A 25286-nucleotide genomic window follows, 5' to 3' on the forward strand; every position below is an offset into this window, starting at 1 on the left:
CCCATGGTAGAGTCATTGATCTGAACAACATGGAAAGCCTCAATTGCAAGGTTAAGGAACTCTTCGGCTTCCAGGGATGGAACTCTTTGAATATCTTGTCAAGATGTTTTATGCTAATCTTCGCTCTCCAAAACTTGACAAATTAGAGTCTCTAGTTCTTGGTAAGCACATTGTTCTAGATTGTGCCCTGTTTGATTCTATTTTTTAGTGTAAGTGTTCTGGTTTTTCTATATTGTTCAAAAATACCTGGCCAAAAGATTTTGAGATTTCTTTTTGATCAAGCGAAAATATGTATTGATGAGTCACCCACTAAGCCTCTTACCGGTCAGTTAGGACCTATTAATGTTAGTTTTGAAACTCGTGTTCAAGCGCACATTATGGCAACCACTCTTCTCCCGCGTACATGATCTTTTTCTACCTTCTCCCATAGGGATACCGTCCTTGTTTACTGCCTTCTTACAAAGCATAAGGTCAAATTGTGTTCATGTGTAATCAATTTCATGATTGAGAATGTCGATGATCCCACAAGTCATCCCTATGGAATAGTCATTACCCACCTGTTAGAAGCCTACAACATCTCCATTTCTAACTGTCCCTATGTCACTGTCACAAATTCCTTCAACTCTAGAGCTTTTGCTAGCATGGGATACGTTGTCGTGAAAGGCATATGGATAAAGAAGCAGGAAGGTGAAGCCAGAACCGCTCCAACAGACTCTAAAGCCAAAGCCTTTATTTCTCTTCCTGGTGTATGTGACCCTGATCGCATGGGAAAGCTAACCTCCATCAATGATATATTGATTGTATTGGTCTGCACACAAACCGCAATTGAAGACATCCATGGTGTGTCAAAGGAGACAGGCTCTGATGTGTCCAAGATAAGAGTTCAGATCCTAAGGACAGCAGAGAACGTGGTAAAGGCCTTCAATGAGGTGCATGACAGGATCGATGGGATATCAGTCATTGTTAATGCTAGCTTTGATCGCCTCAAGGAGGCTATTTGCAACACCCTTACTTATATTCGGTGTCGTTGATGAATGGTTCTTTAAGATAATTTTTTTTTTTTTTTTGGGACTGATTTTCAGTCGTAGAGTTGTACTGTTAAGATAATTACTTGCTTTTGCATGCTTAACTAGCTACTTATATCTTGTTTACTCCTATTGTTTTCCTATATGATGCCTTTTTGTTGATGCCAAAAGGGGAGAAAGATTAGGTAAAATTTCAGGAACAGAAGAAGCCTGCAGGTAAATTTGAAGGGGAGTCGACTACAATAGATGAAGAGTCGACTAATATACAAGGAAGTGCGCTAATGATTAATTGAGGGGGAGTCAACTACAATAGACGAAAAGTTGACTGACATATAGGGAAGTAAACTGATTTTATTCTTTTTTGTTATTTTGTCATCATAAAAAAGAGGGAGATTGTTAGATTCATGGTTTAATGATAAAAAATAGCATATCTTTGTTTGCATAAACACTCCAGAAGCAAAGGAAAGGAAGGGGAGAAAGGAAAAGAAGATCTTCAAGTATTAGCAATTGAAGACAAGAAAGGAAGAAGTAACGAAGAATAAGAGAAAAGATCTTCTTAAGACATGACATCCGATCGAAGGAAGTTATTAAAGGAAGGACCAAAATCAAAGGAAGACGAGACTGCTCGAAATCCGTTGTGTTTGTCTATCAGCGCACTGTAGATTGTTCTATCAAAGGAAAGTGGTTAACTTTCGAAATTAAGGGATCAACCTTAGGTTGTTCGAGTAATTGAAGGATTTCAAAGAAGGAAAGCTCTATCAACGACAACAAGTCAAGGCATATTAACGGAAGCTTCACACTTATTCTTGGAAAGAATCAATCTATGATTCATTCCAAGGATTAATTTCTTTGGGTCCGCAATCTCTCAAGATCTCCATCATCAAGAATCAAGGAAGCATCCTTGAAGTATATATATCAAGAGATGACCAAGAAAAGGGACACTTTGATCGAACCAACTTCGTGCTCTTTGTTCTACTCTAAACGAACATTGTAATTTGAGTGTAGTTTACTTTGTAACTAGTGGAGAGAAGAAAGAGAGAGAAATATTAGTGAAGCATTGTATCAAAACTACAACGAGTGTACTTAGAACCAAAAGGCAGTTAGTAATCGCTGTAACATCGACATATTGTACGATGTATTTCAAAAAGCTTTTAAGAGATAACACTCTTACAACCCAAGGGGACTGGAGGGATTCACATTGAATCCGAACAAGTATAAAATTTTTGGTGTCATTTAATTTCTGCACTTTACATTATCTTTAACTTTTACCGCAATTCTATCCTCAGTAGACTAATTGGAAAACTAGTCAACTACTTAGCTATAAAAAGAAAAATCGACAATCCCCTCCCCTTGCACTTTCAAATAGTTTCTATCTTAAGTCAACTATTTCCATATTTGATGACTTTTGGAACACGAATAACGAAAACGTAAAATTACTACTCATGAGTCATGATGAAATCGCTCTACAGATGTACCGGTCTGTAGGTGCGAAACTATGATGAATGAAAGTGTTAAAGGAGATGAATTAAACCTAAAATCATATGGAATGAAGTTATCTCGAAAGACCTACAAATCCTTACAATCAATGCGGACTTAACTAAAGATAGGACATAATGGAAGAAAAAAATCCATATATGTGATACTTACTAGTGAGGAATCGGGGCAATAAATAGGAAACATGGAAAGAGAATTGCTGAAAGGTTATATTCTAAAAGTGACCATTACCATAGTGGAACTATCTAGAATAGCAACACTATATGAATGTAGTTAGATTTTGCTCTATACACGCGATCATGTATGCATGAGGGTGGGGAGGAGTGTGTCTATTTTCGAGAACTAGTTTAGATTCATGCCGGGGCGATCGACCATGGAGGTCATTCATCCTGCAAGGAGATTGGTGGAGCGGTAAAGGGAGAGGAAGAGGAACTTGCACATGGTATTCATTGATTTGGAGAAAACATACGACAAAGCCCCAATAAAGATTTTATAGCGGTGTTTGGAGGCTAGAGGTGTTCATGTAGCATACATTAGGGAAATTAAGGACATGTATAATGGAGCTAAAATACGGGTAACGACAGTGGGAGGAGACTCGGCACACTCTCCAGTCGTGATGGGGTTGCACCAGGGGTCGGCTCTTAGCCCATACTTATTCACCTTGGCGATGGATGAATTGACATGACACATCCAAGGGGAGGTGTCATGGTGCATGTTATTTGCAGATGACATAGTGTTGATTGAGCAAGGTAAAGTTAGCGCTAGGTTGGAAGTTTGAAGACAGACCCTAGGGTCTAAAGGTTTCAAGTTTAGCATGATTTAAGCCGAATACTTGGAATGCAAGTTCAGTAATGTAACCCATAAAGCTGACGTAGAAGTGAGACTTGATACACAAGTCATCCCCAATATAGGAAGTTTTAAGCACTGTTTTAAAAGGCATTTTCGGGACGAGCCCCGGGGGGATGGTGTGGGAAAAAAGTCTCAAGAGGCGTACGCCCAGCAATTTGGGGCGTACGCCCGGGCGTTCGAGGCACGATTTTTAGTGAGGAGTAAACTCCAAAGACTTTTTCAAATTTAAACAAATTTGTTGAATAAGTCCTTCATATAATACCCAAATTCTCAAAAGTCGGTTTGGTAATTACTCAAAAGGTTTAAAAAGGAACTCAAAAGTATTAAATATAAAAGTCAAAACGTTTTTTTATTGATTGAAGCCATAATTCATGGTCTTTCCCAATTTTTTATCTTGTCCGCTAGTCTACTAATATCTCCCAAAAGCAACGAATATTTAATTTTTTTTACAAATATAAAGAGAACTACATTCTCCTTCATAGCAACAAGTTCAAAGTTCAAATTGCAGATTAATCATCATTTTTGTTCCTCCATATAGAAAACTTTATTCTTTTAGACTCAAATTACTTGTGCTTGTAAGTAGCGTATAATAGATTGTTTTGATTAGTTTTTTTGCGGGGATGGAGCACATGTATGTGTGTGTGTGTGTGTGTATGTATATATATATACAAGTAACGTATAATAGATTGTTTTGATTAATTTTTTGTGGGGATGGAACACACATATATATAGTTTTCTTCAATTTTTATGCAATTTTACCTGTTTATAAATATTTATTGTCATTATATTATTTTATAAAATATTAAAAATTAAATATCTATGGGGATTACGCCTCGTGCCTCAGGGTTTACGCCTCGTTGAGTCATATATAAAACGCCTCACCTTATACCCGCGCCTTTTAAAACACTGGTTTTAAGTAACTTGGATCAATAATCCAGGGTAAATAAGGAGATTGACGATGAGTCACACAATTTATTGGAGTCGGGTAAATAAAATGGAGTCTAGCGTCCGATATTTTATGTGATAAGAATATGCCACCAAGGCTTAAAGGTAAGTGCTACATAGTGGTAGTTACACCGACTATATTGTATGGGATGATATGTTGGCCAGTCAAGAACTCTCATATCCAAAAGATAAAGGTAGCGGAAATGAGGATGCTGAGATGGATGTATGCGCATACTATGAGAGATGGGTTCAGGAATGAAGATATCCGGACTAAGGTGGGGTTCCTGTGGAGGATAAGATGTGAGAAGTGAGACTGAAATGTTTGGGGATGTGAATAGAAGATGTGTAGATGCCCTAGTGAGGAAGTGTGACATGTTGAATATGGTGGGTCTAAGGAGAGGTAGAGGAAGGTCGAAGAAGTGTTGGGAGAGAGGTGATTAGGCACTACATGGCACATCTTCAGCTTACCAAGAACACTGGTTTTAGTAACTTGGATCAATAATCCAAGGTAAATAAGGAGATTGACGATGAGTCACACAATTTATTGGAGTCGGGTAAATGAAATGGAGTCTAGCGTCCGGTATCTTATGTGATAAGAATATGCCACCAAGGCTTAAAGGTAAGTACTACATAGTGGTAGTTACACTGACTATATTGTATGGGATGATATGTTGGCCAGTCAAGAACTCTCATATCCAAAAGATAAAGGTAGCGGAAATGAGGATGCTGAGATGGATGTCTGCGCATACTATGAGAGATGGGGTCAGGAATAAAGATATCCGGACTAAGATGGGGGTTCCTGTGGAGGATAAGATGCGAGAAGTAAGACTGAAATGTTTGGGCATGTGAATAAAAGATGTGTAGATCCCCTAGTGAGGGAGTGTGACATGTTGAATATGGTGGGTCTAAAGAGAGATAAAGGAAGGTCGAAGAAGTGTTGGGAGAGAGATGATTAGGCACTACATGGCACATCTTCAGCTTACCGAGAACACTGGTTTTAAGTAACTCGGGTCAATAATCCAAGGTAAATAAGGAGATTGACGATGAGTCACACAATTTATTGGAGTCGGGTAAATGAAATGGAGTCTAGCGTCCGGTATCTTATGTGATAAGAATATGCCACCAAGGCTTAAAGATAAGTGCTACATAGTGGTGGTTACACCGACTATATTGTATGGGATGATATGTTGGCCAGTCAAGAACTCTCATGTCCAAAAGATAAAGGTAGCAGAAATAAGAATGTTGAGATGGATGTATGCGCATACTATGAGACATGGGGTCAGGAATGAAGATATCTGGAATAAGGTGGGAGTTCCTATGGAGGATAAGATGCGAGAAGTGAGACTGAAATGTTTGGGCATGTGAATAGAAGATGTGTAGATGCCCTAGCGAGGAAGTGTGACATGTTGAATATGATGGGTCTAAGGAGAGGTAAAGGAAGGTCGAAGAAGTGTTGGGAGAGAGGTGATTAGGCACTACATGGCACATCTTCAGCTTACCGAGAACATAACCCTTGATAGGAGGTTGTGGAGGTCGAAAATTATGGCAAAAGATAAGTAAAGTGCAGAGCACGATTCCTTTCCATACCAGTAGTTTTAGTATTATTCTTATTTTATCTTATTCTTAGATTTCTATTACTACACCTAATGTTGCTTCAATGTTGGTTTTGTTGCTATCTTGATATTATTACAGCTTCTTTTCGTGACCTTCACTACTATGTTTCTTTTCCTTATTGCTGTGATTGTGCATGCCTTAAGCCGATGGTCTATCGTAAACATCCTCTCTACCTGCTCTAGGAAAGGGTAAAGCTGCATACACACTACCATCCCCAGAACCGACTTATGAAAATACACTAGAGATGTCATTGTTGTCATTGTTGTTGCACGCGATCATGTATGCATTTATGTCAAGTATAATGAAGGGAAACATAAGGGCTCTCTATGGGATATCATTGGTCACTTTGATCGTTTAATCGTGTTAGCTTACAATGGTTACCAAATCTGTAATAGCTACTATTATTGTAAACACAAACCAGCACCTAACCTTACAGGTGTAACCGGCAGTATTTACAGTGTGTAGGAGGTAACCACATAGAAGGGCAATGGTTCCAGCAACTATGATGCAGCAGCTTCCATTCCATTCCAGTTCAAACAAAAAACTATGATGCAGCAGCTTCTATGATTATGGATGTTAGCACTGGATGTATCAATAGTTCAGTGCTAATACTGGTCCTATAATTGGAATTGTACTAGCGAGTCAAGAAAATAAGTCTCGTTTTCTTTAGCCACTCTCTACACATGTCAAACAAGAAGAGCCAGAAGCTGTAAGATACAACAAAAATACTAAACAGCTCAACCGTGGGATGGTCTCATCCGTTGCACAAATCCTGAATTAATGATCACAAGGAAGCTAGCAAGTCTCGAATACAATATGCGTCAACACATGCACCATCTTCCGTTTACTATGTTTCCCTCTCAAATCAAAACCAAACTACACAAGCACCACAAAGCGTGAAAATATCACACAATTCAAATAAAACAATTTGCCTCTAAAAACTTTCCTCATACACAATAACAAGGCCAAGAGTTAAATCTCAATAAAAATTCAAAAAGCATCCAAAACTTGGAGTTATTTTGGACTTACAATACAAAACAAAGATAAACCGACAAAATTGATAGTAGGTACTCCAACCAAACAGGAAAATTACAGGTTCCATGGCGAATCATGGCACCTGCATTTCCCAATTCTAAGACCAATAGATATCTAACAAACCTAATAATAAGATATTAAATTACTTCATGTAAAGAAGAAATTCACCTCACAGAACCAAAACCACATCAAAGGAGATCGGCCACATTGGCTGGCAACTCCTCGATTACAACATTGTAAAACCTCTGAATATCAGAAAGCATCCTTTCGTCATCCTTTATGACAAAGTTGATAGCAACACCCTTCCTTCCAAATCGTCCACTACGACCAATACGATGCAGGTAGTTCTCTGGCTGAGTTGGAAGGTCATAGTTAATCACAAGGGAAACTTGCTGCACGTCAATACCACGTGCCAGAAGATCAGTGGTGATGAGCACACGAGATGACCCAGATCGGAACTCTCGCATAATGATATCTCTAGTGTTCTGGTCCATGTCTCCGTGAGTTGCAGATACTGTGTGATCACGGCTGCGCATTTTGTCAGTGAGCCAATCAACCTTACGCCTGGTGTTAACAAAGATGACACTCTGGGTGATGGCTAAGGTCTCGTAAAGATCGCAAAGAGTTTCAAGCTTCCACTCTTCCTTATCAACATTGACATAAAATTGCTTGATACCTTCAAGCGTAAGCTCATCACGCTTCACAAGAATCCTAACAGGCTTGTTCATGAACTTCCTAGTAATTTCAAGGGCTTCTGGCGGCATAGTGGCAGAGAAAACACCCACTTGAATCTTTGGTGGCAGCAGTTGAAAAATATCATAAATCTGGAAATAATAAAATCAAAGACACTGTTTGTGAGCCTTGGGAGCATAAATCAGCTTATAGGTTAGGCCCACAGGAGATACTATAGGAAATAAGGGAAAAAGAACCAGCAAAGTCCTGCAGAGATTCTAAAAGACATTAAAGCATAATAAGGCTAATAATGACAAGAATAGAACTCCCATAGAGAAGCTAATAACACATATGCAGAAATCTTTCCGGAACCTAGCATACGACTAAGAAAAGAAGCATATAAATACTTACTTTGTCCCCCAACCCCAAAAAAGAAAATCACATCCCCATTTTTGTGCACTACCAATACAGAAACCTAATAAATAAGAAAAATCCACCTGAATGACAGAAAAAGAAATAAAGCAGGAAATGAAAGGAGAAAACAGTAACCTGATCCTTGAAACCTCTTGAGAGCATTTCATCAGCTTCATCCAGAACAAACATCTTGATGTGGTCAGGGCGAAGAGACTGCCTGCGCAACATGTCAAAGACACGGCCAGGAGTACCAACCACCACATGAACACCACTTTGAAGGATACGCTGATCCTCACGGACACTGGTACCTCCTACACAAGCATGAACCTTCACACCGAGATAATCACCAAGTGCTCGCATAACCTTCTCAATCTGTTGGGCAAGCTCACGGGTTGGAGCCAGAACCAGAGCCTGACATTCGACTAAGCTGTAATCGAGCTGCTGGAGAACTCCAGAGCAGAAAGTTGCTGTCTTTCCGGTTCCAGATTGTGCCTGTTGGATCACATCAAGACCCTTGCAAAATGGAACAATACCCCTTTGCTGGATAGCAGATGGCTTCTCAAAACCTTCAAGCAAATTAAGCCAGGTGTTAAATGCCCTAGGTGTTAAATGCCCTGCTAAATCTAACGATGGAGAAGGAAAATCGCATGTGCTATTAAGAAGTGCATTTACCATAAGCATAGATGCCCCTAAGAAGGTTTTCTTGCAAACCCATGGCATCAAAACTGTCATAAACCTCATCATATGATGTGAAGAACTCCTCCTGCTCAGTCCCAAGCCTGTTTCAGCATGTCAAAACATCCAGAAAATTGAAAAATTAAATGAGCAAGCAAAGACAAGGAACACAACATAGTCGCAAGTGATAGCTAAAGAAAGGACGAAAATAAAACGCAAGTGTAGTTTTCTGCAACCAGATTAATATCCTATTGGTAGAGAATTGAGAGCAAACAACTTACAGCTCAGTCATTTTGGCATCATACTGACGAGCATCAAATTGAGAACCTTCCGGTGCCAAGCCAGCCATGACTGTAGAAAATAAAAGAACTATGGTATTACTTTAATGGAAATTCATTAAACAATCTTGAACTTAATAAAGAGGAAAAGCCAAAACCTTACTGCTGAAATATCACATTTTCCAATACTAGCACTAGCGATAATATTATCTGTTCTTCCTCTCGAATATTGAAAGGGGTGGAGGGCACGACAGAATGTATGTTTTCTTTCTTTATGAAGAAGCACAAAGCACATAAAGAGGAGATACACATGAAAAAAGTTGTTTGAACATACAGACTAAATTGCAGCCAACTGCCAGCCAACCTTTCCACATGTAATAGGTTTCCAACTATCCAGTTTTTCCAATGAGCAAATACATTCAGAACTGAGAGAACATCTAAGAAAACACCCATTACTTAAAATCAAATTAATGATAGTCTCATCCCATAAGTATCTCAACATACAAATCCAAGGTCCAAATGACCACCATTCACATTCCTTTCAAAATATAATCCTTTTGCACAATACTTTACAAAAAGGTTCTTTAATCTAAATACAAGCACTATGAGAATGAAATAGCTGATGTTACAAACAGATAATAAACAAAGACGATACTTTTACAATCAAGAATATCACATCAATCAGATCTCTATCCAAAGTAGTCAAAAAATATCACACATACAGAAACAGCTACATAACCCAAAACCCAGCTGTAGAAACCAATTCAGACCGACAACCAATCATCAAGATACAAAAACGAAGATTATATCATAGAAAAAAGGGAGAAAAAAACATAGCTAACCTGATAGAGACGAGGAAAAGATCTGAGGAATAGCAAACAGAGAGTTGAAAGGAAAAGTGGGTAAAAGCGATTGGAGAGTTAGGGTTTGCAAAGACTGCTGTTTTTGTCTGAAACTCCTCGGATCTACGCCGCAGGAGTTCAGAGGAAAAGAGAATAGAAAGATTAGAGACTCTTGCGTTGTGTTATGTGTTTTTTTTTTATGGTTTTTTTGTAATTGTGTTCTTTTATGGAATTGTATTTACTATTTTCTGTAACATCTTGTTTTGTCTTTTATTTTTTGAAATTCCTATTTTGACCCGAGAATGGGGTGGATTCTACAAAATTGAGGGCTAGATTTTTTATTGGGCTGCTTGGGCCAAATTTAGGTGAGTTACTTTATCTATACTATATTAAAAGTAGGAAAACTCTTATCGAAATGTCAATTGCTTTTTTTATCCTTTAAAACATAATTTTACATCGGATAATCTTGTTATTTAGCGCTTCTCCAAATATTTAGGACATTAAAATCAAATAAAATTTAATTTATTAAATTTTTCCTTATTTAAATTAGGCCTTTAAAATCAATTAAAAGATTTTCTTATTCTAATAAAAAGAGAAATAGAAAACTTTAAAAACTTACCTAACGTTAATTAGGTAAACATGGAAACTTGAAAAATTCTAATTTATTGCAATATAAATAACGACAAAATTGAATAGAGTTTCTTTAGTTAACTATAAATTCTAACAATTTATGAAGATTAAAGTGGCAGATCTCTTATTTAATTTAAATAAGGTTAAATTGGTTCTCTAATATCGGTAAAGCAATATCTTCCCATTGCAAATAACAATAGTAAAACATGTACAAGTTTAGGACTAAAATTATATATATATATATATAGGTTTTTAAAATTATATACCACCCACTTTAAATATGATTTTAAGCATCCATTGTTTTGATTAAATTATTGTTGTCCTTCTTTAGTTTTATCATATTTCTTAATTCATGAAAATTGAAATTATATGTTATTCTATAGATTAGTGTCAGTATTTGTCCGTTATTTTGTACATATTTTTTCAAGGTAACAGAAAGATGGTTCTTGCTACGAAAGAGTGCCCAATCAAGTGCCATAAAAATTTGATTTTGGTAGCAAAAGATATTACCATCAAAATCAGTTTGTATGTTATACTCACGGGTAATTTTTTAAATTTTCATTTATCTTTTTGTATTCTTAAAAGGAGTGAACTTATTCTACTTATGTTCTTATTTTAACTTGACATTAGTTTCAAGAGTAATTTTCTTCTCATTTGGAAAGGTGAAATTAGAATCTCAATGCCATAAGTTTACTCTCTTTTGGGGATGGCAGATAGAATTGATAAAAAATTAGAAGAAAAAAATTAAAAACTTGTTACTTGCATGTTTCTTTGTAAAATTCTAGGTGAGGATTGTTCAGTCAATGTGTTTCTATATTGATTTTTTTAATAATTTATTTATATTTGGTTTAGACCAAATCTAAAGTCAGTGGGCAAATAAGATTAAATTGTCATTACAATTAATTTTCTTTTTATTTTTGATTGTTTATACGTGTATGTTTATTTTTGATTTGTTTTACAGTAATTTGTTTAGGTTTTTCTTATTTAATTTATAATTTGTTTTATAATTTGTCTAGGTTTAGTTTAGAATGCATACCAAAGTCATTGAGGAGTCCAAACCTTGTGGTCATTAAGAAATTCGTTAACTTTAATTTGTTAAAACTGAAATAACAATGTATTATATGGAAGCTCACAGAGCAAACTTTAAATAACAATAAATCATACGAGAAAAGAGAAATATATAAAAAGAGATACAATAATATGATTTGGTCACCTCACCTATATATATATGAGCAATTCACGAAAAAAATAGTATACAAACCTTTTCCTCCAAAAAAGGAATAGCCAAATAAAGAATAGATTTATATTTTTCTTTTAAGAAAGTAACAAGAGAATTGTGGCAAATATTTGCCCATGCTTCAAAGGAAAAATAAAACTTAAATATAATAAATTAGGTCAGAAGCAACAACACAACATAGCATTATTTTATACAATAAAATATGTATAATTATAATTACTACTAAATAACTAACTCATTTCGTACATGAAGATTTAGAAAACATGCAATTACTTTGAACTCATCTTGTCTTAACGTAAAGTATTTATTTTTTATTCAAAAAATTATTGCATATATCTCAACATCAATTGTTATTTCACATAATTCATTCTTATTCTATATGATGTAGGACTTTTTAATAATAGACGCAAAACACACGTGCATCGCACGTACACTGAAACTAATCATAATTAAAAGTAAGAATTAACTTAAATAGCGTCCACTCAACGGCTTAAATTATAAATAGTTATCGAGTAAATATATAATATATGTATAAAATAATATGCAACACCGTATCCAACACCGCTTGGGCGGGAAATTGTAATAAATATACATATAAATAATATGCAAAATCAATCGGATATAGATAGTTTTATGAGAGTGGTTGGTACAGTAGCTCAAATTTTAGCCGCATTTGTTTGTTTTATAAATAAATAGGTAAAAATCGAGCTTTGGACTTCCCCATTATTGTAACCAGTAAGCCGAAGGAGCTCTAAAGGTTAATTGAGAGGGCATCTATCTAAAAAACAAATGGTCAAGAGTACTCTTAATACTCGTGTCAATTGGTTTTTTGGCTCTTTACAAACTTATTTTTAGTTTTATGAACCTACTTCCTTTTTTTTCACATGATAAATTTATTTTTACACGTAAAAGAGCCGTCTTTTACACATAAGAGATCTAAAAAGGTCATTTTCTTAAATTCAAAATTGTAAAGGGGCATGATGTACAAATAGCACTCTCCCTCCAATAGGTGCATTGCATAAAGAGCAAACCATATTGTCCAAACAACCCCATAGTGCCAAACTTTCTTCCATATGCAGCTAGATACAGAATATAAGCCCATTTTTGTGAGGAAACATTGTTACAAACCAATCTCCTCCAATACACCTTTTGAAAACCTCCTCTAAACTTCAGATATATATACCTGTTCTATAAAGAACTGCTCAATGTTCAACACATCACCTTCTAGCCAGCCAGCTTCCCCATAGTATTTTCTAGCCTTCAATATTTTCTGAACTAGCCATTAGGCCTGTTTGGGTAGTGCTTCCCATATTGTTTTCCAAAGAAATTGTTAAAGTTTCCTTAAAGTTAGAGCAACTGGTTTCTGTTTCTTATATTATATGATTTTCTTTAATTATTCTTCTTAGGTCATATATTATGGTAGGACGAAGACAGATCCAAAATTCAAACTGCAGAGCTCAAAATTTACTATTTATAATATTTTTCAGAATTATTCACACAACACACAAATAATACAAGAAGAAAATGACAGTTCTGATCCGTCTATCCTTAGAGATCTCGGGTTCGAGCCATGAAATTGTAAACTCATAGTAGGGACGCTTTACTCCTTTAGTGGTATAAATCCGGATTAATCAAGCCAATGAGTTGTGGATACTTGATGGTTAAACCAAAATAGAAAATGATAGGCTCAATTGGATGCATGTTCAAAACTATATAAGTCTGCTGGGTAATTAGGGAAGTCTAATGGCCTTTTCTTTCCTTTTACATGCTGGGATAATTATCACACAACGTCCCCGACTCCAGAAACCACATAGAGGGCAATGGTTCCAGCAACTTAATGCGGCAGCTTCTGTAATTGTGGACGGATCAGTAATAATCCTGGTCCTATACTTGAGATTGTACTTGTGAGTACAAAATAAGTCTCATTTTTTTTAACCACTATAGGGTTCGAACCGTGGAAACAGCCTCTTGCAGAAATGCAGAGTAAGGCTACGTACAATAGACCCTTGTGGTCCGACCCTTCCCGAACCCCACGCATAGCAGGAGCTTAGTGCACCGGGCGGCCCTTTTACTCACTACACATGTCATACAAGAGGAGGGAGAGGACATCCATTGCACCAATCCTGAATTAATGATCACATGGAAGCTAATAAGTCTCAAATACAATATACGTCAACACATGCACCATCTTCCATTTACAATGTCTCTCAAATCAAAAGCAAACTACACAAAAGCACCACAAAGCGTGAAACTATCACACAGTTCAAATAAAACAATTTGCCTCTAAAAGCTTCCTCATACACAATAACAAGGTCAAGAGTTAAATCTCAATAAAATTTCAAAGAACATCCAAAAACTGAAGTTATTGTAGACTTACAATACAAAAGGCAAACCGATAAAATTGATAGTAGATAGTCCAACCAAAGTTGAAGATTTACAGGTTCCATGGTGAATCATGGCACCTGCATTTCCCAATTCTAAACCTGGTAGAATTCTAACTAACCTAAGAATAAGATATTAAATTACTTCATGTAAGGAAGAATTCACCTCACATAACCAAAACAACCTCAAAGGAGATCGGCCACATTGGCTGGCAACTCCTCGATGACAACATTATAAAACTTCTGAATGTCAGAAAGCATCCTTTCATCATCCTTTGTGACAAAGTTGATAGCAACACCCTTCCTTCCAAAACGTCCACTACGACCAATACGATGCAGATAGTTCTCTGGCTGAGTTGGAAGGTCATAGTTAATCACAAGGGAAACTTGCTGCACGTCAATACCACGCGCCAGAAGATCAGTGGTGATGAGCACACGAGACGACCCAGATCGGAACTCTCGCATAATGATATCTCTAGTATTCTGGTCCATGTCTCCGTGAGTTGCAGATACTGTGTGATCACGGCTGCGCATTTTGTCAGTGAGCCAATCAACCTTACGCCTGGTGTTAACAAAGATGACACTCTGGGTGATGGCTAAGGTCTCGTAAAGATCGCAAAGAGTTTCAAGCTTCCACTCTTCCTTATCAACATTGACATAAAATTGCTTGATACCTTCAAGCGTAAGCTCATCACGCTTTACAAGAATCCTCACAGGCTTGTTCATGAACTTCCTAGTAATTTCAAGGGCCTCTGGCGGCATAGTGGCAGAGAAAACACCCACTTGAATCTTTGGTGGTAGCAATTGGAAAATATCATAAATCTGGAAATAATGAAAGACAACATTCGAATAAGACACTGTTTGTGAACCTTGGGAGCAATAAATCAGCTTATAGGTTAGGCCCAGAAGAGAAACTACAGGAAATAATGGGAAAAAACCAGCAAAGTCCTGTAGCAATTCTAAAAGACATTAAAGCATAATAACGACAAGAATAGAACTCACATGAAGAGGCTAATATTAGATATTGACAAATCTTTTTCGAACATAAAATATGACTAAGAAAAGAAGCATACATATACTTACTTTATCCCCTCCCCCCCCCCCCCCCCCCCCCAAAAAAAAAAAAAGAAAAACACATCCCCATATTTATGCACTACCCAACACAGAAACCTAATCGATAAGAAAATTCCACCAAAAGGACAGAAAAAAAATAAAGCAGAAAATGAGAGTAGTAAACAGCAACCTGATCCTTGAAACCTCTTGAGAGCATTTCATCAGCTTCATCCAGAACAAACATCTTGATGTGGTCAGGGCGAAGAGACTGCCTGCGCAACATGTCAAAGACACGGCCAGGAGTACCAACCACCACATGAACACCACTTTGAAGGATACGCTGATCTTCACGGACACTGGTACCTCCTACACAAGCATGAACCTTCACACCGAGATAGTCACCAAGTGCTCGCATAACCTTCTCAATCTGTTGGGCAAGCTCACGGGTTGGAGCCAGAACCAGAGCCTGACATTCGACTAAGCTGTAATCAAGCTGCTGGAGAACTCCAGAGCAGAAAGTTGCAGTCTTTCCGGTTCCGGATTGTGCCTGTTGGATCACATCAAGACCCTTGCAAAATGGGACAATACCCCTTTGCTGGATAGCAGATGGCTTCTCAAAACCTTCAAGCAATTTAAGAGAGGTGTTGAATGCCCAGCTAAATATAACAAGGGAGACGAATAGCATATGTGCTTTTAAGAAGTGCATTTACCATAAGCATAGATGCCCCTAAGCAGGTTTTCTTGCAAACCCATGGCATCAAAACTGTCATAAACCTCATCATATGATGTGAAGAACTCCTCCTGTTCAGTCCCAAGCCTGTTTCAGCATGTCAAACATCCAGAAAATTGAAAAATAAAATGAGCAAGCAAAAACAAACACAGAATAGCAGCAAGTGATAGCTAAAGCACTTTATGAGGAAAATAAAACGTAAGTGTAGTTTTCTGCTACCAGATTAGTAGCCTATTGGTATAGAATTGAGAGCAAACAACTTACAGCTCAGTCATTTTGGCATCATACTGACGAGCATCAAACTGAGAACCTTCCGGTGCCAAGCCAGCCATGACTGTAGCAAATAAAAGAACTATGGTATTACGCTTATGGAAATTCATGAAACAATCTTGAACTAAATAAAAAGGAAAAAACAAAACCTTACTATGAAAATATCACAGATGTCAAATACCTACAGCAGCAATAAAATTATCTGTTCTTCCTCTCTACCATTGAAAAAGGAGGAGAGCACAACCGAATGTATGTTTTCTTTCTTTTATGAAGAAGCACAAAGCACAAAAGGAGGAGATACACATGAAAATCAATTGTTTTAACATACAAGTTAAATAGCAGCCAACTGCTAACCAATCTTTCAGATTATATGATGCTGGGTCAATGTGACAAAGGCAGAAACGAGCAAGTGTCTAAGTGCTTCATTCTTAAAAGAATGTACGGTAGCGATGGCTATCTGACGAGAGGCATGCCAAGCTTTACACAAAATACAAAGAGCAGATGGCAGAGAAAGGCATTATAATCCCCACATTTACTTCCTATACATAATAAGTATCCAACTATCCAGTTTTCCCGAGTAGTAAAATACATCCAGAACTGCGTAGACTTCTTACAAAACACCTATTACTTAAAAGAACATATTGCATCAAAACAATGATAGTCTCATTCCTAGCATCTTTTTGCACAATACTTTCAGGTTTTTAATTCAAGAACTAGGAGAAATGAAATTGCTCATGTTCCAACCAGATATGAGATAACAAAGTAGGATGGTATTTTTATAATCAAGAACATCACATCAAACAGATCTCTATCCAAAATAGTTAAAAATAGTTACATAACACAAAACCCAGCTGTAGTCAGACCAACAATCAATCATCAAGATTCAATCTTCAATACACAAACAAATATTACAAGAAATACATTAAAATATTAAAGGGAAAAAAAACATAGCTAACCTGATAGAGATGAGGAAAAGATCTGAGGAATAGGAAAGAGAGAGTGAAATGAAAAGTGGGTAAAAGCGATTGGGGGGTTAGGGTTTTGTCTGAAACTCCTCGGATCTACGCCGCAGGAGTTCAGGAAAGAGGAAAAGAGAAAGATTGAGACTAGTGTTTTTTTTATGGTCTTTCTGAATACTGTTTTGGATTACTTTCCTTTTTTTTTTTTGGCTTCTGTATTTGAAATTCCTATTTTGACCCGAAATTGGGAGTTACAGGATCAATACGGAGCCGCTTCGGGTGGTAATGCAAGAAGTCGGTGACGTGGATTCCACAAAATTGAGGGCTAGATTTTCTATTGGGCCTCTTGGGCCTAATTTAGGTCTAACCTCTTTACAAAATTGGCACTAATACCCTCTTTTCCTTTCACTATATGTATAACTATGAGAAAATGGCACCAGGTGATAACACATGACAGGAATTGACAATTTTTTAGTCTTATATTAGGTTAGGAAAAGATAGCCCCAAAAAATTGACATTATATAGCCAAATCCTAAAAAAACTACTCTCTTATATATTCTCTCTCAAACAATTGGCCCCAAACCGTCTGCTCTCCCCCCCCCCCTCCTCTTCGCCGCTAACTTCTTTTTTTGTTCACTGCGTCCCTCCCCCTTTCTCTCCTTGTATTTCTTCTTCTATCTCTTTTCTTTCGCTCTCATAGTTTAGCAAAAATTCTTGCAAATTATGCAAAAAAAATCAATGGGGTGAAAAGGTAATCAGAAAAATTATAAGCAAAAACTAAGAGTGAAAAATTCATTTCAACTTGTTTTTCTTCTCTCTTCTTTTTTTTAGTTGGATTGAACGAGTGGTGTGAGTGAAATTGGTTGAAAATACCTAAACGGGGCTATATATAAAATTTGAGCAAGATTAGAAGTGATTTAGACTGGTTTCATGTAAAACATCAGACCTAAAATCCAACTGTGACATGTGTATATAGCGTTGCATATTGTGTACATCAGTGTATATCACACACATATTTTTAAGGACATCTGTGTATCACTTTGTATATCGTGTATACAACACAATTCTTTTATGGACGCCCATGTGTATCACATTATATATCGTATATATAACACAAATTTTCATGGATATGCACAAATACACATGATATCGTTGATGTACATAAAGATATACACGGGATACAATAGGGGATACACATGTGGAGTCGTCTTGAACTTGAGTTTTCAATCTGAAATGTGTTATACAAAGAAGAAAAATAAAATTTTAATATACTTTTTTGATATACACATTTTTATTATATTATACATTGTGATATAATAATATAATTATTATTGTGTTATATATATTTGAATATATAGATAAAAAATAGAAAAATAACTAAAAAATATTTGGGAGTTTTTCGGATACTATTAAAGGAAATAGAACCTAATTTGTAGGATGATAGTTGCTATGAGAGAATAGAGAGAGGGTTTTTAAAAAGAAATTATTTTTAAGGAAAATAATTTTGATGGGGCTTATTTTTAGAATGGTGGTTGAAGCATTAGAAGAGAGAGAATAACTTTAGACTACCATATGTCAAATCCTTATACGTTGTCTTTTTTATGCTAATTATTGGACCTAGTTATCATGCCATGCCAAATCCACTAACTATATATAATTTACGTATATTACTAGAAAAATAAACAGTAATTCTAATCGGCTAATTGTATAAAGATCCCCCTAAATTACTAGTGGAAAATCTCTGAACCGGGGCAATTTTATTGCATTTCCATCCGATGCGAATTGTTTTCAATAGTGACAATCTCTTTTGCACGATTAACTACTAATATTCCTTTGGTTTTATTTTATGTGAAAGAATAGATTGGATATGAAACTTAACACGTTTTGACTTATATAATATCTTGGTGATGATGAAAGAAAATATTAAAATATAGTCAAAACTATTTAATAAATTTAAATTGTTGAAAGTTGTATAGACATCATTTTGTGAAGTTTTAAATGAGAAAATGTCATATGAATTGGATGGAAGAAAGTAGCATAATTAACCTAATAATATTTAAAGCAAAACCTAAACCATTTACAATTGGTTTCATTGAGAAGCTAAATTACGACTAGAGGTGTACAAAGAAAACCGACAAATCGCACCAAACCGATAATCGGAGTCAAATCGGAAAAAAAATCCCTGATGTGGTTTGGTTTGGTATTGAAAAATAAAATCAGGCCATAATTGGTTTGATTTGGTTTTAACTAAAAAAAGTCAAACCGAAATCAAATCAACCCGATAGTACATTTATATAACTTTTAAAAATATTTTATGCATATAAATATTTATTGTAATGTAATTTATAAATATTTCTTAAACTTTTTCACAGTTTTATCTTTTAACGTATTATTTCAAATTTAGACTTAACATTCTTGAATGGTAAATAAATTTTATTACCCATAAATGTAATAACTCAAACAAAGTTCAAATCAATACTAATGTTAACAAAATTCAATTCAATTCAATACTAGGAATGACGATAGTGTTGGATAATTATTTTAGTTTTACATTGGTTTATAATGAAAATGCATGACTTAGTTTATCATTTTCTTTAGTGCTTAGTTATGTAATTAATATTAGTACTTATTAGCTATATTTATTTTAGCATGACCTATATAATATTTTTAGATTATGTTAATTTTTATTATGGCTTATTAATTAGCAATATTTATTTTATGTAATTTTATTATTTTATCTTTGTTATTGAATATTTTAGTATAATGCTATGACTTATCTCATATTATTGTGTTAGTTTCTTAGAAAACACATTATATAGTTGTATTTTACTAGGACTTAAAAAATATTTAGAGCACAAGTTACATATTTTATGTTATGAAGACTTTACCGGAAAAAAAATTCGAAAACCCGAAAAAACCCGAAAATCCGAGAAAAATCGATATTCAAAAACCCGACTTTGTTGGTTTGATTTGGTTTATAAATTTAAAAATCCGACATCAATGATTTGGTTTGATAATTAAAAAATCCGAACCAACCCGACCTATGTACACCCCTAATTATGAGAAAGCCAAATTACTGTTAGATATTATTCACATTTGCGATAATCAGATTTCGATTAAACTAAAAATTAATTGTTTTGACAGATGACTAATCTCAAAAAATTGTAGCATAAAATGCTTCAGTTTTAGCAGTTAGAATTTTGACTACCAGATGATGGATTATAATGCACCCTTTAAGCTGTTCGAATTTCATCACGTTAACTTTTGGGAACAGTTGACTTAATTCAATTGTGGAAGGAACATTATTTCTTTATTATGGATTTGTTATCATCAGCATTTTGTTCTTCTTCTTATTCTGTTTTTTTCCCTAGCAATTTCTTCTTTTATCTGTAAAATATTTCTCAGACATGTCCACTGGGCACTAACGTTGTAAAGCTTCATGATCACGTCCAATTATACCTTATAAAAAGGATTAAGCGGTCGCTGCAAAAATAATCCGGTTCAAGAGTCCGGAGTCGAATCCTACATGGAACTAACCTATTTGCTAACACCTTTCAGTATCACTAATGATAAGCTCAGACAACTTTCAGAGTTCAAGATTTAATTTGTGATTTAATAAAAATTACTTAACTAAGAAAAAATGACAATAAAAACTATCAACTAGCACGAATGAGGTTGAATCAAGGATAAAGAGATCTAGGGTTTATGATTTCCCCAATTACCGGATTAATTCATGACACGTTAGCTATAATCTCGCCGTAACACTCTCTAACGATGATGAGTTCTTATTTATCGCAATTATCTCTCGATCAATTATGATAATTTACTAAAAGTATTCTCTCGAACTACTCTAGCTGACAATTCGTACAACTCATAAATACCGCGCCAAAGTTTTGTTATCTCTGATCCCACTTTTAAATTCAAGTAATTAATCTCTTAACTTACTCGAAAGTGGCGTTGTTCAACAACAATCTAATCAAGTATTCTCTCTCAAGAAACACAAGATAACTAGATACGATTAATCAAGGGCTGTTCAATTAACCACAAGAAACACATAGTTGAACAATTAAAGAGTAAAAACAGCTCAATTATATCAAAACGCAATCAAGACTTCATCCAACAATTGATTCCATCAACTCTAGATAACAGGTTTAGCTACTCATAACTGTGTAAATAATCATAGTAATATCTAGAAGTATTAAACTATAAATTAAAGGAAAGCTGAGAGAAAAACTCGCGTGATTCGTGCTTTCAAAGTGTTCCGTGGCCTCTTGCCTCTCTAATGATGTCCTCCCCCTAAAAACTAAGCTTAAGAGGTATTTATAAGGTAGGGTTGAGGTCTACACGTCCAAACATAATAAGAAAATAAAAATGGCTCGGATAAGCATACGCCAATATTACACCGCGAGGCACTGTCAGAGGTGCCAACATCTTCACGCGAGGCACTGTCAGAGACGTCAATGACAATGCCCTGGACAAAGCCTTGCATTGTCTATGGCCATGACTTTTTATTGCCTTACACGTCTTCTTTTATTACTCCATTTTGTAGTTTTGAGGTACCATTTCGTGCAACTTTTCTCCACTTCATGTCCAAGCATTCCTACACATAAAATAAACTCTATTAAGCTCAATTATCGCAAAAATTAGCATTCAAACAACAAGCAAGTAGGGTAAATAACGTCAAAATATATGAAATTATAGCACGACATCAACACCCTACACTTAAATATTTCTCGCCCTCGAGTCAACCAACCAAACACTTCCTCTTCAAGGACCCAACAAGCTACACATTCACAACACACTACACATATGACAATGGTTGATAGTAACAATTAAGCTCTAGCATATGCGGTCAAAATACACTTACCATACTCATGCCCAATTTCAAAACATCCAACCCAGGAACAATATGATTATAACAATCCTAGCATCGATAACTAACTCAATGTCACAATGCACCCCGAGGCTTTAATGCTTAATCTAACAGAGAGGTTTAATAATGTTACCTATCCTTTGTGAAACTATGTGTCGTCGCAATAAAACAAAGAGTAAGCAGTCCACACATCCAAATCACATGATCGAATATATTTTAAGGACTCACACATATGAAGAAAATCACTTACTCTCTCAAAGAAGTCACGTGCACACAAAAGGTACCGTAGGCTTGCCCATTATGTAAACCTCTACTAATGTAGGCCTGCTCAGTTCGAAATTAATTAGGACTTTATTATGTTTGTAATGTGAGCTAAGGAATGGGTAGGATATATTTAGGATATAGTGGCTTACCCTCCTAAGCACTTTAACACATCACGTATTCAACTTTAAGCGCAAATTTCCTTCAATCCACTTTAATCATCACAAGATAGCTCATCCCAACATACTTTTCCTTCTTCTTTACGCACTACTTCAGATCACATCCACTAGCAAAAATAAGAACCTTTGTTTATTTTTTTATTTTTTTATTTTTTTATTTTATATTATTGCCTTGCCGCTAATGGAATTTTATTTTAAATACAAGTGCAAATTTCTTCCTTCTATTGGTTCCACTTAAAAGCTACCCCAAATTTCCTCATTACCTCTTTCTAGCGTTCTCTTTGGAATTCAAGTTCTGTAAGAGGTATAATGATCAAAATAATTTAATTAAGATCAAAAGGGGATAGGCTTGTAATGCGAGTGTCAGAAGAAAGGCTTATAGGCTCAAAAGGGTAACTAGGGATGACTTTATTTGTGATAAGCAACAAAACTCAAAAAGATCAAAGAAAGCCTAACATCACTTTTCAAACCGAGCAACACCTAGGATTTCGTTTCAATTCACATTCCGGACAAGTTCTAAACTCAACTACAATAACATGGACTATGCAAAGAACTCATTTTACACATGGCACATGACTCACTAAGGACGGTCCCATTCCGACTCTCAATCAAACAAGTATTCACAAAGCCAAGAGATATATTAAGCATAAAGCATCGAGACATAGGAATCATACCACATGCTATTCATTTTTATCAAGGCATCATCATATATTTAAAATCAAGGGAAGGTGAAACACATACCAGAACTTAAGTATGCAACCATCAAACAAGTCAAAAGATGTGAATCACATCATTTCTTCTCCTTTATTTCCTACATACTACTCTAAAAGTAAAAATAAAAAAAATTAAAACTACTACCCGATTCAAGTTACATCTCATAGAAAAGAACGAGGCACGAAAAAAAATCACGGGAGATTATTACTATCTAAGAAAAATAAAAGATATGTTTTTGAATTTTTCTATTTTCTCATTTTAGTTTTTGTATTTTTTATTAGACTTAAATCCCTTAAGAAAAATATCTAGAAGATCCATCATTGGGAAAAGTCCAAAAAAAAATTTGTCTAAAAAATCATCAATTAAACTAACACAACTAAAATAGCATAGAACAAGGCAATCCCCTCACCCCACACTTAAATTGTGCATTGTCCCCAGTGCACAACATAATTAATAATGAGGTTAAAAGAAACTCCCTGTAGACCAAAGGCTGAAGCACTAGCAGCTCATGAGGTACTCAGACTTCTCCCGGGGTATTTTACTTTGTGCAGGCACTCCACACTTAGTTCTAACCATCTGGCTTGTCGTTGCATCCTTCCAATGGCTTTGCTTCACATGCGCCTAAAATATAAAAAGTGACACTACAATAATAATAATAATAATAAAATACTTTTTAAAAAACTAAAAATAAAAAAAGTAGTAAAGTTGGGTTGTCTCCCAATAAGCGCCTAATTTAACGTCGCGGCACAATATGAACCACTTTCTGCCTCCACCTCGAGCTTATGAATTGAACCCCAAGTTTGATTCAAGCTTATGATTATGCTCCTCGGGCGGTACAAATTTTTGTGAGCCAAAAATTAAGTGAACTCTCATGCACCTTTTGGCTCTCGACCGAGGAGTGTCACCTTGCCTAGACGGCCTTGAAGATTTTAAAATATAAGGCTCATCTACCTCTTTCCTTGACTCCTTTTTACGCTCGTAAGGATCCATTCTCATTTCACCATCCGAACACAATATAGAGAAGTGTTTGGAATGAGGTCCGACACACTCAAATACGTGAACTTTAAAATTTTTGACCTCCTCAACACCAATCACACTAGAGTCAACTATATTTGTATCTTCAATATCCTTGGTTGACTCTAGTATTACTTCTTCAACATTGGTATCCTCAAATTCTAATTGGATAGATTGTTGGTGTTCTACTCTGACCTCCTCCATTAGCACCTCAATTTCAGTATCTACTTCATGCTCTTCTTGGCTACTATCCCAATATTCGCTTGTTGAGCATTAAATGCTTCAACCAACTAACTTACTTGTGCCTCCAGGTTGCAAATAGTAGCATCTTGCCTTTGTATGTGCAAATGTTTCTCATTATTTTATTCCACAAGGCACCTTAGCATATCCTTGATTCCTTTCAGGTCATCATCAAAAGGTTCTTTATTTCTATTAACTTCACAAGTAAAAGTAGAACCATCATAATAAGGAGTGGAGGGGGATAAGAAATATAAGCACAACCATAAAAGTGATCGTCTTGACCACCACACATATCACACATATTCCACACATGAGATTGAGTTGGTGTACATAACTCGCTCTCGAAAATATATTGATAGTTTTTGCACGAGTGATTTCCTCCACAATATGCATAAGGAAGATCAAAAGTAGAATTACCAACATCAAAACTCCCCTAATTCCAAGATGTCATGTTTCTCTAATCAACAAGTAAACTAAAATATAAAAAAATTCAAATACTAAAAAAACAAAATAAAAGTTCAAACTTGAAACCTAGCAATATGTAAAGCTACAACTACACCGTTAGTTCCCCGGCTACGGCGCCCAAATTTGATCATGCCCTAACTATGCCTTATGAAAAGGACTAAGCGGTCGCTGCAAAAATAATCCGTTTCAAGAGTCTGGAGTCTAATCCCACGGGGAACTAACCTATTTGCTACAACCTTTCAGTATTACTAATGATAAGCTCAGACAACTTTCAGAGTTCAAGATTTGATTTGTGATTTAATAAAAAAAATTTAACTAAGAAAAAATGACAATAAAAACTATCAACTAGCACGAATGAAGTTGAATCAAGGTAAAAAGATCTAGGATTTATGATTTTCCCAATTGCTAGATTAATTCATGACACGTTAGCTATAATC

At 35.6% G+C, this 25286-nt stretch overlaps 2 protein-coding genes across 3 annotated transcripts; both read right to left on the reverse strand.

The window, feature by feature from the left end:
* Nucleotides 1–6854: 6854 nt before the first annotated feature.
* Nucleotides 6855–17218, reverse strand: LOC104099457 (eukaryotic initiation factor 4A-7). Of its 2 annotated transcripts, none has more exons than XM_009606462.4 (5): nucleotides 17101–17218; nucleotides 9005–9074; nucleotides 8721–8827; nucleotides 8184–8614; nucleotides 6855–7786 (listed from the first exon to the last, which is right to left on the reverse strand). In XM_009606462.4, exons 2-5 carry the CDS (start codon nucleotides 9070–9072, stop codon nucleotides 7151–7153), a joined length of 1242 nt encoding a protein of 413 aa, XP_009604757.1. In that variant the 5' UTR covers nucleotides 9073–9074; nucleotides 17101–17218; the 3' UTR covers nucleotides 6855–7150. The 2 variants fall into 2 exon arrangements, with proteins under 2 accessions (XP_009604757.1, XP_009604756.1); XM_009606461.4 differs by lacking the exon at nucleotides 17101–17218 and adding an exon at nucleotides 9844–10046.
* LOC104099459 (eukaryotic initiation factor 4A-10) lies at nucleotides 13973–17237 on the reverse strand. Its single transcript, XM_009606463.4, has 5 exons — nucleotides 17101–17237; nucleotides 16139–16208; nucleotides 15855–15961; nucleotides 15335–15765; nucleotides 13973–14913 (listed from the first exon to the last, which is right to left on the reverse strand). The coding sequence occupies exons 2-5, from the start codon at nucleotides 16204–16206 to the stop codon at nucleotides 14278–14280; spliced, it is 1242 nt and encodes a 413-aa protein (XP_009604758.1). The 5' UTR covers nucleotides 16207–16208; nucleotides 17101–17237; the 3' UTR covers nucleotides 13973–14277.
* Between the last annotated feature and the right edge of the window lie 8049 nt (nucleotides 17238–25286).

This window comes from Nicotiana tomentosiformis, chromosome 8 (assembly GCF_000390325.3).
Source record: "Nicotiana tomentosiformis chromosome 8, ASM39032v3, whole genome shotgun sequence".
Classification (NCBI taxonomy): Eukaryota; Viridiplantae; Streptophyta; class Magnoliopsida; order Solanales; family Solanaceae; genus Nicotiana; species Nicotiana tomentosiformis.

Coding starts and splice junctions, on each gene's coding strand:
- LOC104099457 (XM_009606462.4), bottom strand. CDS start 9,072: ATGGCTGGCTTGGCACCGGAAGGTTCTCAATTTGATGCTCGTCAGTAT. Junction 8,828..9,004: donor GATGCCAAAATGACTGAGCT/GTAAGTTGTTTG, acceptor ATGCTGAAACAG/GCTTGGGACTGAGCAGGAGG. Junction 7,787..8,183: donor CAAGAGGTTTCAAGGATCAG/GTTACTGTTTTC, acceptor TATTATTTCCAG/ATTTATGATATTTTTCAACT.
- LOC104099459 (XM_009606463.4), bottom strand. CDS start 16,206: ATGGCTGGCTTGGCACCGGAAGGTTCTCAGTTTGATGCTCGTCAGTAT. Junction 15,962..16,138: donor GATGCCAAAATGACTGAGCT/GTAAGTTGTTTG, acceptor ATGCTGAAACAG/GCTTGGGACTGAACAGGAGG. Junction 14,914..15,334: donor CAAGAGGTTTCAAGGATCAG/GTTGCTGTTTAC, acceptor CATTATTTCCAG/ATTTATGATATTTTCCAATT.